This window comes from Melanerpes formicivorus, unplaced genomic scaffold (genome assembly GCF_026170545.1).
Source record: "Melanerpes formicivorus ecotype bairdi unplaced genomic scaffold, bMelFor1.0.p_v2 SCAF_111, whole genome shotgun sequence".
Taxonomy (NCBI): domain Eukaryota; kingdom Metazoa; phylum Chordata; class Aves; order Piciformes; family Picidae; genus Melanerpes; species Melanerpes formicivorus.
In genome coordinates this window covers 1,244,094-1,261,882 of record NW_027142463.1, presented here as the reverse complement: position 1 = coordinate 1,261,882, position 17,789 = coordinate 1,244,094, and the positions used below count along the sequence as shown (strand labels likewise).

The 17,789-nt window shown below is 45.8% G+C and overlaps 1 protein-coding gene across 1 annotated transcript in view; it reads left to right on the top strand.

Annotated features, from left to right (window-relative positions):
- The window catches only part of RPRD1A (regulation of nuclear pre-mRNA domain containing 1A), a 36,875-nt gene extending 19,352 nt beyond the window's left edge, over window positions 1–17,523 (top strand). Inside the window, exon 7 of the mRNA XM_068166912.1 lies at window positions 13,225–17,523. Within this exon, the coding sequence (XP_068023013.1) occupies window positions 13,225–13,374 (150 nt within the window). The 3' untranslated portion in view covers window positions 13,375–17,523. The remainder of the gene's footprint in view (window positions 1–13,224) is intronic.
- The last annotated feature ends 266 nt before the right edge of the window (window positions 17,524–17,789 follow it).

Sequence of the window (17,789 nt, the reverse complement as noted above, 5' to 3'; positions counted from 1 at the left end):
AAAAGCTGTGGGGTTTGTTTTGTTGGTGTTAGGCAGGAACAGTGGATTAGGTGTACTAAAACTAACATCCAGGTGTGCTCCTTTCCTTTTGATCAAGACTCTTCTCTAGATGTTTTAGAATTAATACAGCCTTACATACAGGGACTACTGGGGGAAAAATCCTGGATTTACTGGTGTGATTTTCCTTTCATGTGTTTCCCAAAGCTTGGCACAACCTCCTTACAGAGTGAATAGCCTCTTGCTAAATTTCAAATAAAGGTGTTGAGTGTTTGGAGTCTTACACGAGTGAGTGAGTGTGGGTGGACAGGGCATCATAGGACCTTCATCTATACTCTTGCTACCATTTTGATGTTCCAGAAGAACATGGGATTGCTACACTTGGCACATACTGGGTGATCACATTCTCACATAGCATTTCTGCAGACTTACCACCTGAAACTGGGGAATGTCTTAGCACTAAACCTAGAGTTTTTGTGAAGGGAATGCTGCTCCGAGAGTCCTGTTGTGTTTTAGCAGCTTGCATTTGAGGCACTGCTGATGCCATTCCTTACTTTCTATGGCTTTATGTCCCTACACTCTCACATCTGCTTATAATTGTGGTTTCTTACCATGTTGAGAGAAAGTTCACTGAGCATGCACTATTATTTCATATTGAGCTTTATAGCTTGACCTGTCTTCCTGCAGGGTGTAATTTTGCCATGGGCTAACAAGCAGTTAGCCATCCTAGTCTGTAGCTCTGGAGGAAAAGGGGGTTTTGGGTGCTGGTTGGGGCTGTGTGTGTTTTGTTGGTGTGTTTTTGTTGTTGATGGGTTTTAATTTTGCTTCAGCTTAGTATTTCTCCTTGCATTGAAACTATAAGCAAAGAAGTGAAGGATGGCAGTGGTATAACAGGCCTTTGTGTTTGGGTTTCATCAGATACTATTGTTTACTGTTTCACTTCATCATGGCTTTCATGTTATTGCAAGGTGTGGTGCTTTCCTTGTTTGTTCTTTTCTTTAGACCCCTTATAATCACCTAGTATCTTTGCCAACATCTTTTAGAGCTAGATGAACTTCAGGTGATACATTCAGCTGTGCTTCATACTTTTCAAGCACACCTAAAGCTCACTGGGATCCATTCCTTTGTAACCTTGCAGCTGAGTAGCTGCATTTTGCTGGGCTTTGGGTGAAGTTGAGGAAGATTGATTTGTAGCATGAATTGTACACTGCTTCTTGTCGTGGGGTGAAGTTTACAGCATTCTGGGTGATCTACAGCTCCCTAAATATGGCAGCACCACAGTAACTCATTAATTCAATAACTTGAATGAGAGCATTACTGCTAACAGTGCAATTACTACAGAACTAGTAGCTGAGAATTAGCAGGAAGTGGGTAATGAAGGTTCATCCATTCCCATCAGGAGTGTTTGGAACATTTAAGCTCTTCTGAAACATGCTTGGCAGCAGAAGACTCCCTGTAAGTACTGGTAGCAGGGAGACCATGTTGTGTGGTCTCTTAAGGCATTACTGTATCACAGTATCACCAAGGTTGGAAGAGACCTCGAGGATCATAGTCCAACCTGTCACCACAGACCTCATGACCAGACCATGGCACCAAGTGCCACATCCAATCCCCTCTTGAACACCTCCAGGGATGGGGACTCCACCACCTCCCTGGGCAGCACATTCCAATGACCAATGACTGTCCCTTTGATTTCTGTTCAGGATTACAGCTTCAGAAGCTGAAGCTGTGTTGGCAGTGCTCCCAGTTCAGGGGAGTATATGATCTCTATTGAAGGAGGGTTTTTTCTTTTGTTTTTTCAATTGATGTGGCCATCCTTAGGCTGAAGGGATTGTGACTGTGCAGCTTTTTGTAACAAAAAAGGGCGAGGAACCTTTGCCAGAATTATTTCTTTTGTGTGACAATTTCAGGTAACTTTCAGTGTGGTTCAGAGACATGTATGTAGCTCTGAGTCCTCGAGAAGGAAGTACAGGCTAAGGATCTCGATTGTCTTCATTCTAGTTCTCTCCATCCTACCCTATACCAAATGGAATATGATTCAGAAGCAGGTCTGTGCTTAGAAATCTGTCGATCAGTTCCAAGTCCTTGCTCATAGTGACCGTTTGATATGCTTCCTGTAGTGTTGAACGCTCTGTTGATTTTAAAGTTGAGTTGCACAGTGCAAGTTCTTCAGTCAGTATAGTCAATAGGAGGTTTATGTTTTCTCAAAAAAGCAGGAAAACAGTACAGAGCCACCCCTGTTGTGGTGTGCTGGTTTAACCCACTGACATCAACCAAACCCCTTGTCTGAGCGCAGTCGGAGAAGCACCTGAAGCTGTGTTTTACAAGCACTGATGGGCTGACATGAATATGTGCAAAACAGGCAGTGTTTACAATGCTGTACAGGAATGTACAAAAGGGAAACACCACAGGAATCCACCTTGGAGGAGGATTCCACCTCGGGTCCCCCCCAGCCTCTCTCCCTCCCCTTTCCCTCTAGCTAATTAAGAGAAAAGGAGGAAAATATTAGGGAAATTTCAGTGAGCTCAAAGCTTTAAGAAGTTAGTTTCTCTTATCTGAGGATTTGCTAGATAAAGAGGCCTCCTTCTCTGTCCTGGGGCAAGATGAATGCCAAGAGAAAGACAGAAGCCGGAGTGAGTGGCAGAAAGGAATGTGAGCGATACTTGCTGTGGTACATCTCACCTGACCAATAAAATTCATTTAGAATTGATCTTTGTTTTCCTTTTTACACCCAGATGTTCAGCTAGAGAATTCTGCAGCTATCTTTCTCTTAAAGGCACAGCCTAAACTGTCACAACCCACCCCCCAAAAAAACCAAACCAAACCACCAACCCCAAAAGAAACAACAAAAAACCAAACCACAAATCCTACAAACCACTCTCATACTGACACCCCCCCCAAAGAACCCAAGTAAAGCCAGCCAACCCAAAACAGCATCCCCAAACCAACCACAGGCGACAAAACACCAAAACCCAGCCAACAGGGCAAGAAGGAACTGAGCTGTGGTGAGCTCAGTAGTTCACATTACCTACCTGAAGATGAGTGTTAGGAATTGCTCCTCTCTCCTGAAGGTTTATTAGGTTAAAAGTTGCAGAATGGAAGGGGATGCTTAAAATGCAACAGAGGTAGCATGTCTTACCTGCAACAGACAGGCTTGCCAAGGGTGTTTTTGGGATGCTAACCTGTCTCTTTTAATGTGGTTACTTTGTTTCTGTGAGCATCTCTTTCAGTGACAGGAGCTACAGGTGCAAAGGATGTTTTATGTAAGCAAGCTGCTGGACTAGAGTGGAGAAGAAGTAGCCCTTGTGTCACACACAGCAAAGCAAAGTCCTCTAGTCCCTGCACTTTGTTCTCTGTGCTGTACCAATCTTGAGAATGCTTTATTAACCTTCTTTCTTAACATCTATCTGTGTTTGACCAATAAAAACATTTCCCTGCGTTGTGATGGCCTCAGATAGCTCGGTACATGGCTTGTCCATTTCTTCCTGAAAGTACTAGACTACAGAGCTCTGTGTTGTCATCTGCAACAACAGAGATACTTGAGGACTTCCCCTTCCCAAATTACATTGCCACACCTTTAATTCCTGGCTTTTCTTACCAGAGTGGGCAGGTTGTAGGTTGGCTTTGCTCATCCTTGTGAGGTAAGGGTACCCTTCTGCGGTAGTTCATCATGTTTGCAGGCATTCCTTGTCACTTGAAGAAGCTCTTTTTTCGTACTGTAATGCAGCTTTTGTCTTTATAAAGCTTTTTACCACTTTTACCCTTAACTGTTTGTGAAGGCTGAAATGTTTTAACCTTCACATTCTCTCTTTCCTTTCAAAATTGGGAGTGTAATAACACCAAGAAAAGATACCAGACTGAAATATGGCTTGCCATTATGATGCTCACAGACAGAATGCTTGTGGCTGCTGCGAGCCAAAAGCTTGGTACTGTTAACCAAAATAAATGGATCTCTTTGTGTCATCTGCAGAAGAAAAGTTGTGCAGGTATGTAGTGGACTTGGGGCTTTGTGCAAACAAACATCTGAGGCGATGGGAAATAGAAAAGTACATAATTGGTGTTCTCTCCAGAACTTCTGAGGGACAGCTGTAGATTAGCAAATGCCTTCACGTGGTGCTTTGCTCAGTAGATGCTCTCTTTGATCAGGTGTGTGCTGGAGGGAAAAATACTACTGTCTATGAGAAATGAGTGTAAGAACAGGGTTAATGAAGTACTGAAATTGGTCTTATTGTATTTCTGTAGCAGGAATGGAGTTTGGTTTAAGTTAGGACTACACCTTTTCTATAAGCCTTAATTTCCCACAGGAATAGTGTTGCTGTTTGGACACTTCAAAATTCTACTGTGTCACCAGACACCTTAAATTGTAAGATGTACTTTTATTTTCCATCTGTATCCCTCCTGTAACTAGAAACTTGGTGGTTGAATCGTTGGGTTCTGAAGCAGCCATAAAGTCTGAGTAGAAGCATGCACCTACACTAGAATGACTGCTGGTACTGCCCAGGCTGAATACTTGGCTGCCTCACTCGCTTTGCAAGTTACAAAGGAAATGGCTGGAACCTAATTTCAACGTGGAACATTGTGGAAGGAAAGGAAACTCTGATCCTGTGGAAAGGGAAGGGAGGCTATCAAAAAACCCCTCTGCTTCACAATCAGAGATTCATAGATTCATGGAATACCAGGTTGGAAGAGACCTCAAGGATCACCTTCCTGTGAACGGTTGGACTAGAATATAGATTCAATGGGATGGCCCAGCACCCTGTCCAGCTGGGCCTTGAAACTGTCTAATGTAGGGGAATCCCCCACCTCCCTTGGGAGTCTACTCCAATGTTCAGTTGTGTGTGTGTGTGGGGATTTTTTTTCTAACTCTTTTTTTTTCCTGGCATCCAGTCTGAATCTTCCCCAGTAGCAACTTGTACCTATTATGCCTTGTCTTCACCACGTCACTCTGTAAAAAGGGAGTCTTTCTCCTCCTGAGAGCTGCCCTGTATCTACTTGTACATGGTCTGAGGTCTTCCATAAGCCTTCTTTTCTCAAGGCTGAACAGAGAGGGGGCTTGTGTAAACTGAATAGGAATCTGTTACTTCAGCTCCTGTTTTCTGGTAGTTTCATTTAGAAGAAGCAGCTGTGCAAAGATCCCGTGCTCGAGTCTAATGCTGTGCTCCTTAGTCTTTTGGAAATGGTGTCCTAACCAAAGCCTGTGTTGTTAGGCCATGGCTCAGAAGTTAACACTTGGAGTTTCAATTTGTTCACCCCCATCATTAATACATGGAAACTTTATTACCCTTTTTTGTGGATGGAATATGCTTCTATATGAAGTTAAAAGGTGGGGGTTGGTCTCCTCTCCCAGGCAACCAGCAGCAGAAGAAGAGGACACAGTCTCAAGCTGTGCCAGGGGAGGTTTAGGCTGGATGTTAGGAAGTAGTTCTTCCCAGAAAGAGGAATTGGCCATTGGAATGTGCTGCCCAGGAAGGTGGTGGAGTCCCCATCCCTGGAGGTGTTCAAGAGGGGATTGGATGTGGCACTTGGTGCCGTGGTTTAGTTGATCAGATGGTGTTGGGTGATGGGTTGGACTTGATGATCTCAAAGGTCTCTTCCAACCTGGTTAAATCTATTCTAAAAAGGGAACACCACACTGGAGGTATCTTTGCTATGACCTGCACTGCTAGTTAGATTTTCCTTGTTGTGTTTCTGATAGTGATTTGGCTGTTGGTTGGAAAGGCTACTGAGAAGTGGTTCTAGGGATCTCTGACTGAAGATAGAAGGGAAGTAGTTAGAACATCAGCTTGCTTTTTGGCTCCACCTTGCTGAATCAATACAATGGCAATTTCATTCTATCAGTTACAAACTCCAGGGTTGCTGTTTAAAACCAGTGTAGTGTTAGAAAGGATGTGGGTGAACTCTGATGCAGAACATAGGAGTGCTCATGGACTTGTGGACTGAGCTGATATATTTCCTTTGAAGAATGTGGAAACAGCATACAAGTGGACAGCTACCTCTTTGTGATGCTATTCAAAAACAATTTGCATCTAGGGTAGTTGCTGCAGCTCTGGCAGAGCATTCATAGCTGGAGTGGCTAGAAACTCAAACAGAGAGGGACCTGGGGGTGCTGATTGACAGCCACCTAAACATGAGCCAGCAGTGTGCCCAGGTGGCCAAGAAGGCCAAGGGCATCCTGGCCTGCATCAGGAATAGTGTGGCCAGCAGGAGCAGGGAAGTCATTGTGCCCCTGTACTCAGCACTGCTCAGGCCACACCTTGAGTCCTGTGTCGTTCTGGGCCCCTCAGTTTAAGAAGGACATTGAAACACTTGAAGGTGTCCAGAGAAGGGCAACAAGGCTGGGGAGAGGCCTTGAGCACAGCCCTGTGAGGAGAGGCTGAGGGAGCTGGGGTTGCTTAGCCTGGAGAAGAGGAAGCTCAGGGATGACCTCATTGCTCTCTACAGCTACCTTAAAGGTGATTGTAGCCAGGAAGGGATTGGTCTCTTCTCTCTAGCAACCAGCACCAGAACAAGAGGACACAGTCTCAAGCTGCACCAGGGGATGTTTAGGCTGGAGGTGAGGAGAAAGTTCCTCACTGAGAGAGTCATTCATCATTGGAATGTGCTGCCCAGGGAGGTGGTGGAGTCCCCATCCCTGGAGGTGTTCAAGAGGGGATTGGATGTGGCACTTGGTGCCATGGTCTAGTCATGAGGTCTGTGGTGACAGGTTGGACTTGATGATCTTTGAGGTCTCTTCCAACCATGGTGATACTGTGATGCTGTGATATTTAGCTGTGCCCTACAAATACAGGGGGAAATCATTCATTACCTTCTGTAATGGTCTGAGGCTAAAATACTTTTAGTCTGCTAATAAAGTTTTTGTTTTGTTGTTGTTGTATTTTATTGGCAGTGTAAGGGAAAGTAAAGTTCTTAGTGGAAGAAATGTTAACTGTCACAAACTGATGAGTAAGTACAGGTGCTTACTAAGCATAGGTGCTATCTTTCTGACAAAAACCTGGTTGCACTAAGAAAAGCTTTGGGAGTGAAATATTCTTGTTTTAGAATACGTCCACATTTTGTGGTAGGTAAGGTTGTTGCACTTTCCATGTAGTGCTTTTGGTGGCTTGGTTGTGTTTGTGCTGCATTTACTCATTCCATCAGTTACAGATAGAATAGCACTGAAAATAAAAGCATTGAAGATTCATAGGAATCTTGCTTGACCAAGATAAGGATCACTTTCAGTTTTAATCATCCTCTTGTCAGATCAAAACCAGGTTGATATAAATCAAAATGAATGAGTTCATAGTTGAACTTCTTTAGTCAGGCACAAAAGCTCTTACATTGCCCTGGTTGAAATTCATCATGATGTTATATAAGTGCCAGGAGCTGCACATCAGCCACAGCAACCCCATGCAGTGCTACAGGCTGGGGTCAGAGTGGCTGAGAGCAGCCAGGCAGAGAGGGACCTGGGGGTGCTGGTTGATGGTAGGCTGAACATGAGCCTGCAGTGTGCCCAGGCAGCCAAGAGGGCCAATGGCATCCTGGCCTGCATTAAGAACAGTGTGGCCAGCAGGAGCAGGGAGGTCATTGTGCCCCTGTACACTGCACTGCTCAGGCCACACCTCGAGTCCTGTGTCCAGTTCTGGGCCCCTCAGTTTAGGAAGGAGGTTGACTTGCTGGAACGAGTCCAGAGAAGGGCAACAAAGTTGGTGAGGGGTTTGGAACACAGCCCTGTGAGGAGAGGCTGAGGGAGCTGGGGCTGCTTAGCCTGCAGAAGAGGAGACTCAGGGGTGACCTTATTGCTGTCTATAGCTACCTTAAGGGGGGTTGTAGACAGGCAGAGGTTGGGCTCTTCTCCCAGGCAACCAGCAGCAGAACAAGAGGACACAGTCTCAGGCTGCACCAGGGGAGGTTCAGGTTGGATGTTAGGAAGAAGTTCTACTCAGAGAGAGTGATTGCCCATTGGAATGGGCTGCCTGGGGAGGTGGTGGAGTCCCCATCCCTGGAGGTGTTCAGGAGGAGACTTGCTGGGGTGCTTGGTGCCATGGGTTAGTTGTTTAGGTGGTGTTGGATGATAGGTTGGGCACGATGATCTTGAAGGTCTCTTCCAACCTGGTCTGGTCTGGTCTATTCTATTCCTATTCTATTCCTGTTTCTTTTACATTGCTCTGAATTTTCCGGCACACAGGATTTGGATGCATGTCATAGCCCTTAGTGATTGGAGTAGGGTTCAAAGTCACATTCATGCTGTAGATGGAAAGCCTGCCCATGAAGTCCGAAGTTGGAGCTGCAGCAACTCTCTGCAGTGACTGCAGAAACACTGTACTCAGTGCTACTTCAGCAGGTTTCAACTGGAAGGGCAAATACTCTCTGCAGTGCACAGCCTGTCCCATCTGCCACTGGTGTTGTTTTTCATGCTGACTGCAGTGTCTAACAAAAAGTATTTGGCTTTTTTGACAGAGAATTGCTATTAATCTGGGTGAGGAATCCATATGTTGTTAGCATTGCTGTCACCAAATGTCTGTATTCTACTCTGCTGTCTATATTCTACTCTGCAACAAAGTGGGTGAGGGGCTTGGAACACAGCCCTGTGAGGAGAGACTGAGGGAGCTGGGGTTGCTTAGCCTGGAGAAGAGGAGGCTCAGGGGTGACCTTATCACTCTCTACAACTACCTGAAGGGAGGTTGTAGACAGGCAGAGGTTGGTCTCTTCTCCCAGGCAACCATCACCAGAACAAGAGGACACAGTGTCAGGCTGCGCCAGGGGAGGTTCAGGCTGGAGGTTAGGAGGAAGTTTTACACAGAGAGAGTGATTGCCCATTGGAATGGGCTGCCTGGGGAGGTGGTGGAGTCACCATCACTGGAGGTGTTCAGGAGGAGACTTGCTGGGGTGCTTGGTGCCATGGGTTAGTTGATTAGGTGGTGTTGGATGATGGATTGGACACGATGATCTTGAAGGTCTCTTCCAACCTGGCATATTCTATTCTAGTGGAAACTGTAGTAATCAGTGGGATCCTAATGAGCAACATAAGTTGTTCTAACTAGTTCATAAGAATGCTGGTATGACTGGAACTACAAACAAGCAATTGCTTTAAAGTAGTGCTGTCTTAGAGCACTGCAGAACTGGAAGAGTTTCATCCTGTACATCAGCCTGCCCGTTACGGTTCTCTGTAGGTAGCAAGCAATTCTATACAGAGAGAGTGATTGCGCTATGGAATGGGCTGCCCAGGGAGGTGGTGGAGTCGCCGTCATTGAAGGTGTTCAGGAGGAGACTTGCTGGGGTGCTTGGTGCCATGGGTTAGCTGTTTGGGTGGGTTGGATTGGTTGATGGGTTGGACACGATGATCTTGAAGGGCTCTTCCAACCTGGTTTGGTTTATTCTAAAGGTTTATTCAATGCAAATTATACTCAGTGTAGCAAAACCAACCACACAAACCCCCAAAACTAAACACTCTGCCCACCCTGTCCCCACACACACATGCTTGCTGCCTGTTCTTGACCATTTGAAGTAAACAGCTTTTAATTTTGCCTCACTTACACAACTTGAAGCATATGACACAATCAACAAATGCAAATGAAGTCGAAGTTCTGCCTGGGGCTTTGCGCAGTGAGCAGTGTCAGCCATGCAGTTAAGCTGTTACCTGGTTGTGTGGTACACAGCATTTCTCACTCTGGGGCAGCTCTAGCAGGCATACCATCTAGATGAGGTAATGCTAACTGAGGGAAGAGGTGGTAGATACATTTGGTGTGCTATCATGGTAAAACAATAAAGGCTACATACATCATGGGTATTACTAATAATGATTACTTGATACCAGCATTCCAACAGTCCAGGGCTGTTTAGGTAATGCCAGGACTGTATCAGTTGCCTTAAAAACATACAAGAAAACCCTTTTCAGAAGCAGCTAGTGCCTTTAAATATAACCAAACTGAAAAACAGCCCCTTTGAAAATACCTCAGGACTGCTCAGTCACTGCTGGAACATTAGCCCTCTTCTGAACCTGCTCCTGAAAGCTGTGATGGAAACTGGGCATGTCTGGAGATTCCTGATTTGGGGCTGTGGTGGAAAATGAAGTGCTCTGGATGAGGTGAATGATTCCATTAGCAGGGAAGGATTTTCATGGATATCTAACCTGTAGTTGCAGGTCTTACACATGCTTTGGATTACCAAATTGTATTAGAATTGCATTCTGTACCTTCTGCTGCATCAATAAGGTAGCTTCATGCAGTGGCTTGGAAGGAACCTTACAGATCATGTGTGTCCAACCACCCTCCCTTGGGCATAATGAACAATGGAAGCCTGTGTCACTTTTATTCACTCCAGTTCTGCAGTAGAAGCCCTGAGCAAATTTTCTCAGTGGTCTCTTACTTCTGAGAAGGCATGAGGAGCAAGTTTGGACTCCCTGAGAGTGTGCAAACTGCTGGCCAAGCTGTCAGCCCCTGGCTTGGATGGGAGCACACTGTGATGGGTTAGGAACTGGCTGGAGGCTGAGCCCAGAGAGTGGTGGTGAATGGTGCCACAGCCAGCTGGCAGCCAGGCACCAGTGGTGTGCCCCAGGGAGCAGTGCTGGGCCCTGTGCTCTTTAACATCTTTATTGATGATCTGGATGAGGGCATTGAGTCCATCAGCAGTAAATTTGCTGATGACACCAAGCTGGGGGCAGGAATTGATCTGCTGGAGGGTAGAGAGGCTCTGCAGAGGGACCTGGACAGGCTGGGCAGATGGGCAGAGGCCAAGGGCAGGAGATTGAACACATCCAAGTGCCAGGTGCTGCACATTGGCCACAACAACCCCAGGCAGTGCTACAGGCTGGGGTCAGAGTGGCTGAGAGCAGCCAGGCAGAGAGGGACCTGGGGGTGCTGGTTGATGGTAGGCTGAACATGAGCCTGCAGGGTGCCCAGACAGCCAAGAGGGCCAATGGCATCCTGGCCTGCATCAGGAAGAGTGTGGCCAGCAGGAGCAGGGACGTCATTCTGCCCCTGTACACTGCACTGGTTAGGCCACGCCTTGAGTCCTGTGTCCAGTTCTGGGCCCCTCAGTTTAGGAAGGAGGTTGACTTGCTGGAACGAGTCCAGAGAAGGGCAACAAAGTTGGTGAGGGGTTTGGAACACAGCCCTGTGAGGAGAGGCTGAGGGAGCTGGGGCTGCTTAGCCTGGAGAGGAGGAGACTCAGGGGAGACCTTCTTGCTCTCTATAGCTCCCTGAAGGGAGGTTGTAGCCAGGTGGGGGTTGGGCTCTTCTCTCTAGCAACCAGCACCAGAACAAGAGGACACAGTCTCAGGCTGCACCAGGGGAGGTTCAGGCTGGAGGTTAGGAGGAAGTTCTACTCAGAGAGAGTGATTGCCCATTGGAATGGGCTGCCTGGGGAGGTGGTGGAGTCACCATTGCTGGAGGTGTTCAGCAGGAGACTTGCTGGGGTGCTTGGTTGCATGGTTTAGTTGGTTGGGTGGTGTTGGATGATAGGTTGGACACAATGATCTTGAAGGTCTCTTCCAACCTGGTCTATTCTATTCTATATTCTATTGTAAGTGATCTGTTATCAGGTAAAGGGAACTTTAATGGAGTCAAGCAATTGTCAACCTAATTTAAGACATGTTTCAGGTTTTAGAGTGAAGTCTTGGGGAATACAGCTGCAAAATAAGATCAATAAGTATTTGTCCTATCATCACACTTTGAGCCTATTGATTTTCTCCCTCATTATTCATTGACTGTGGGAATGAGCAGTCAAGACTCAGCCCATTCAAACACCATCCACAAGAATTAACTTCTAAAATCATTTTGTAATTACTTTCTCTTACAACTTTTGGGCCTTCAGAGTGTATTGATTCTGTTTACAGTTCTATTCATCCTCTTCTGTACAGTGGAACATCTTTCACAACAGGCCTAGCTTCAGGCTCGCTCCAAGACCTCACTGCGCATTGCTCAGAGTCACAGAATCATCCAGGTTGGGAAAGACCCCAGGGGGATCAAGTCCAACCATTGACTCTACCAAGTTTACCCCTAAACCATATCCCCATGCACCACATCCCAACCACCTTTCAAGCACAGCCAGAGATGGTGACTGGCAGCACATTCCAGTGTCTGATAATGCCCTGCCATCCTGCTTCTGAACATCGTGATCCTGGTCAGCTGCTCCTCTGTATGTCACCACATTGTTTATTTCAGTAAACAATGAACCCTTTCTGTTCCTGGGACACTAAAGTCCATTCCCTAAAACAATAGTCAGGAATATATGTCTGTAACCTGAACTAAAACAGGTTATTAAGGGGCAGGCAGTATTCTGTTACTGATCTTGTGCATGCTGGTAGAGGACCATGGCTCTAGTGCAGAAACAGCTCACTGAGACCTCTGGCTGCTGCTGTAATACTAGATATGAAGCAGAAAAGTGTTTATGGTTTTGGGGCATTACTGTAAGGATACACTAGCAGGATACTGCCCCTCACTTGTGCCAGAGACAGTCTTTTGGGCAAGTATGAGCAAGTGACAGTTTTCCTATGCTCAAGGGACCTGCAGCTGCCAGATGTGCATCTGTGCTGTAAAATGAATACTGCTTTGCCCTGTCTGCTGTCACCAAGTGCTTCCAGTTGTGCTGACTAGGCAGCTGCAGCATTTTCACTGGAGGTGCTCAGGAGGAGACTCGATAGGGTGCTTGGTTGCATGGGTTAGTTCATTAGGTGGTGTTGGATGATTGGTTGGACACGATGATCCTGAAGGTCTCTTCCAACCTTGTCTATTCCTATTCTATTCTAAAACAACTTTCCCTCTTCTGATCTCTTCTCTGCTCACTTTGTTGCTCTGAAGTGATACTAATCTGCTTCTCTTTGTCCTTGGCTGCATTGTTTTGGTGAAGTCTAACAGATACTTTTTCTCTGCTCCTTTCTCCCTTTTGGACAGAGAGGGGGGGCGGGCAGAGAGACAGCTTCCCTGCTCTTCTTGACCAGGGGCCTTCTCCTGTTGTTTGTTAATTCTAAATGCTGGTAAATATTGTAATACTTTGTACATACTCACTGCCTTCCACTGTAGAGGGTGGTTTTGCCAGTGAATACAGCTTTCATTTGCTTCCAGCTGAGTTACTCCGGCAAAGTTCATGTTGGGGGAGGGGGGAAATTTCAGGCCACCCCATGACACTGTGGGAGGATGTGTAGTCATCTAACTCGCAGCAGGATCACTTGATTTGCAAGGTGTCCAGTGCAGGAAGCAGGAGTGATGGGATTAGCAGAAGGGGCTCACGCTGGGTTGTTGTGCCTTGCAGGAGTACAAGCGCAAGCTAGCGCGAGTGTCCCAAGTACGGAAGGAGCTCAGGTCGCGCATCCAGAACCTGCCCGACCTCTCCCGGCTTCCCAACGTCACGGGCAGCCACGTGCACCTACCCTTTGCAGGAGACATCTACAGCGACGATTGATCAGCAGAGCACCCTCCCACCCCCTCTCCTTTTCTGTGAAGCGAGGGGCAGGTCAGACTGATCGGTATTCTTGTAGTATTATTTTTGTATATTGTTGGAGACTGTCGGTAAGAAGAACTAATAATTTATAAAGAAAATGGTTTAAGAAGTTGCTTTGTTTACTATTTTATTGGCAAGTGGACACAAGGGTACATTTATAAAAGTGGCATCTATGTCTATTACATTGCAGAATAGATAATTACCTTATCTTTTGTAAAGATTTTAGTTGAGTGCCCTGTAAATCAACACGCTAAGGATCGTTCCTCACGTGCCCCGTATTCAATGTAGATCAGCGTGTAATCCGCACACACGGCTGGCCTGAAACGGTTCAGTTGCTAGTGAGGGAGTGAAAGGTGGCAGTCAGAAGCTCCTGTTTGCAAGAAGCTTGATGCAATTTGATGCAAAGGTAAAGAGTGATCTTTCTGTCCATTATATTTAAGCTACCTACTCCCAAAAGAAGTCAGGTGGGGTTCTGTTAAGCCAACGTCAGTAACCGGTCTTTGTATTGGAAAACTCCAAACATGTCACACTGAGTAGCTCTTTAAATCATTTGCTCTTTAAATGATTTGAAATATTGCAGTATTTTAGTGTAGAAGTCAGTGTAAGAAACCACACAATTGACCAGTCCCATTCATTATGTTTCCCACTTGTAAATATCTTTCTACAGCCGCTTGGTTTCTCAACCGAGCAACCACTCATTTATACTCTGATCCCTTGCTTGAATATCCATCCCCATCCATAAAAGTGCATTTCAGAAACATGAAGCCATTTTACAGCTTTAATTAAACCAAAAGGTCATTCTCTAAGATGTCCCCCTGCCTGTTACTAGAATGAGACAGTGTTGTGTACCATCCATACCTGCAGCCACACAGCGAGACAGCCGTGCAGCCATGGTCCTGGGAGGTAGCTCGGCTTGTGAAGAGTCCTTGTTGCCACGCTGTGCACCAGCTTTTAAGTTCACTTAAAGACACAGAGAGGTCTCTGACAGATTGCCAGGAAGTTAGCTTTTCAGTGACTTGGAATTGGTTGAAGGATGATTGTTGAGGAGTGAGTTTTGTTAAATGCCTACCTGTACCACTGGCATTTAGACCACCTTAAAAACCTGGGCTGCGAGTGTTTGAGTTGGACACGTCCTTGGAGGATGTGACGGTCGCACTTTGCTCACAGGTTTGCACTTCTCAGCCATTGTTTTGCATTAGTTAAGTTCATAATTAAAAAAGTTTCATACTCCTTACAGGAAAGCAACTTTTCTTTAGAAAAAGATATTCTTTCTTTCTTAAAAAACCCACAACATTTCAAAGTAGTCCTGGGGTGGAATTGTGGAGGATGGTGAGCTGTCACTGGTGACTGGCTTCTAGAAAGCTAGAACACTGCTGGATGTGAATGGGCAATAATCTCTCCTCTAAAAGCAAGTACCCTTGGACAGGAGCACCTCGGCCCAATTGTATTTTCTCATGGAAGCTGCTATGAATTAGACCTCAGCTAAGTAGGGGAAAAACACCCAAAAGATGTTGACACAGCATTCCATAGCAGGCAATCTGGAATGCTCATTTCATCCCAAAAAACTAGCTTCCCTGAAAACCGTTCATGGGAGCTCCCTGTCTGTCCAAAGAGGTGGCAGCTTTTCACTTCATGGGAGAAGAAAGAGCTAACTATAACCAGTCCAGAGAAGTGTTTCTGTACTTCAAGTTGAATATGCAAAGTTAAACAGCACCTACAGGCATCTGTTCAGTGGAGATCATTGACAGGAAAATCAATGTTCAAGTACAGTTGTAATACTTTAAATGTTTGTGTTCTAGCACGTTAGCTCAAAAATTCCTGTGTCTGTTGCACTGGCAGCAAAAGCTCAACCTGCCCAGAGAACAGCACCAGGTTTACCAGAAAGCTTAAAAGAGCTGAAGCTGTTAAGAATGCTAAAGCAAATCATAAACACTCAAGAAGGATAAGCAGTGAGTTCATGGTTGGGTCCCAGCCTCTGGAAACTGAATTGGTGGTACCCAGAGGTGCAGCAGCACGGCTACTCAAACCTCCATGGAAGGAAGCTGAAGCAGTCTTTTGCTACCTCAGTTAAAAATCACATTGTGATACTAATCAAGTTGATGCTGATTTTCTTTGATCTCTCAAAACTATTACAGACAACACAGCACTTACTTCACTAGGCTTGTTTTTCCTCTTCATCCCTCTCACTGCTAATACTGCTTTGTCCACAGATGAAGTGGAGCTGGTAAAAGGATGATGAAAGATCTCAAATTCTTCTTGATGTATATAAGTTTTGATTTTGAGACATTTTCAGGAGCTATTTTGTCTTTATTTTACTGTGAAATCGTTTACTGCAAGGAATATTTCATACCTGGGTTTTGGGAAGTGGTCCCTCAGCATTTGTTTGGAAGATGGAACTTGCAGAAGGTAAATATCACTCTTAGAGCAAGTGTCTGTCACATATTAGTGGCCAGATGTTTGTTGTGTTTTTATTTATATGGGAAGGACATCAGGTATCCAGTAGCTAGAAGATTCATACTGGAACTGCAGTAGTAGGGTAGGACATTGCACACTACAAATGCAGCCCTGTGCTATCCAAAAATACCTCCAGATTCTCAGGTTCCAAAGCTTCACACACATACTGCTGACATCTCAGGAAGAGGCTGGGTGGGCAAGGGAAGGCTGCCTAGGAACTGAAAGGGACAACACGCCGGTGTGAAAATGGAACACAAACCAAACGCCAACTTCTTGTCAAAAGAGAAGTCAGAGTGTGGAACTGCAGCACAGTGCTTCAGCTGTGGATGGGGTTACACAGTGGAACTGTCCTGGAGCGTTCCCAGCCCTTTCCAGGGGGCTCTGACTCAAACCAGAATGCCCATCGTAGAAGAGGCACACTTGTTACAAAATACCTGAACATCTTTAATGCAAGAGTGAAAGCATTCATTACACTGCACTTTCATGGAGTATTCTCTAACAAACACAAGGCAAAGAGGTTTCTGCAGGCTTTGCCCTATGGGAATGCTTACCTTGGAGGTCACTGGGGCTGCTTGTGTATGCTGGTGTTTGCAGGCTCCAGCTGTGCTTTTGCAGAGCGTGTGGAAGGTTATCAAGCCTGCTACCCCACTTTGGTGGTTGTAGAAATACATGTGAAGTCCTTAGTTACAAAAAGGGCCATTTGTAGAAGTTGTGTCTCATTACTCCTCCTGAAAATGAAACCTGCAGTGCCATTAGCTAGTCTGTTTCACTCCACTCATCTTTGTATTAATATATTAAAACACTTCAGTTAATCTGTAGTGACACAACCCAAACCACAGGCTTAATATGTGCTCTATCCAAATAGCCTTCTGACTGTCAAGTGGAGAGCTTTCATTGGGATACAGGCACATTCCTCTCTACTTGAAGTTGAGAAAGACAGTATGTTAGGTCTTCCACAGGCTGCTCTCACAAGTCAGTGGTAACTCACTCTGGGACTTCAGTGATTACCCAAAATACACAGGTAGGATGCAGGTGGAAGACAAAGGAAATCATAAACAGGCTTCATCAGCCCTCGAGAGAAAAGCTGGCTTTCAGCCTTCTGAAACAGAAGTAAATAGATTCACAGGTGTGGGGGTGGGGCGGGGTGAGGAAAAACTGGTGAACTAGAAAGCCAGCACGTCTGAAATTCGATGCTTAGACTTAGGCATATTTAAGGCCAGTTCTGCTCATTATTCCCTCATATAATCACAGTGACTGTTCCTGCAAGTAAGGAAAGCAGACTCAAATGTAGTGTCTGAGGTGGAACTTTTATTAATGAATGACCAATTCTGTCCTGGCTCCTATTTCAGTGTGTCATGATTAGTAAAGCTCTTCCATCTTGTTCTCTAGAGATCTAATTCTGATTTCCTCTTCCCAAGTACCCTACTAAGCATGATGTTTCTGTGGGAATTTGCAGAAGTTCAGTAGCACTCATTACTTGTTTGCAACACAAATACTCATTTGTTACAGCCAGCCAGAAGAGTTTGCAGTTTGAAGGTGTGTCATGATTGTGCTTTTCTCGCATACTGTGTAACCTTTGTGTAATTTATGTTCTCCGAGTAACACCTCTGTGTATGCGCTCTCCTCTTTACTAGAATAAACACTGCTGTAAAGACAGCCTGGGAGCCACTGTGTGTTGCTTGCCTGCTCTGGCTGACAGCCAGCTGAACACGAGCCAGCAGTGTGCCCAGGGGGCCAAGAAGGCCAAGGGCATCCTGGCCTGCATCAGAAATAGTCTGGCCAGCAGGAGCAGGGAGGTCATTGTGCCCTGTGCTCAGCACTGCTCAGGCCACACCTTGAGTCCTGTGTCCAGTTCTGGGCCCCTCAATTTAAGAAGGACATTGAGACACTTGAAGGTGTCCAGGGAAGAGCCATGAGGTTGG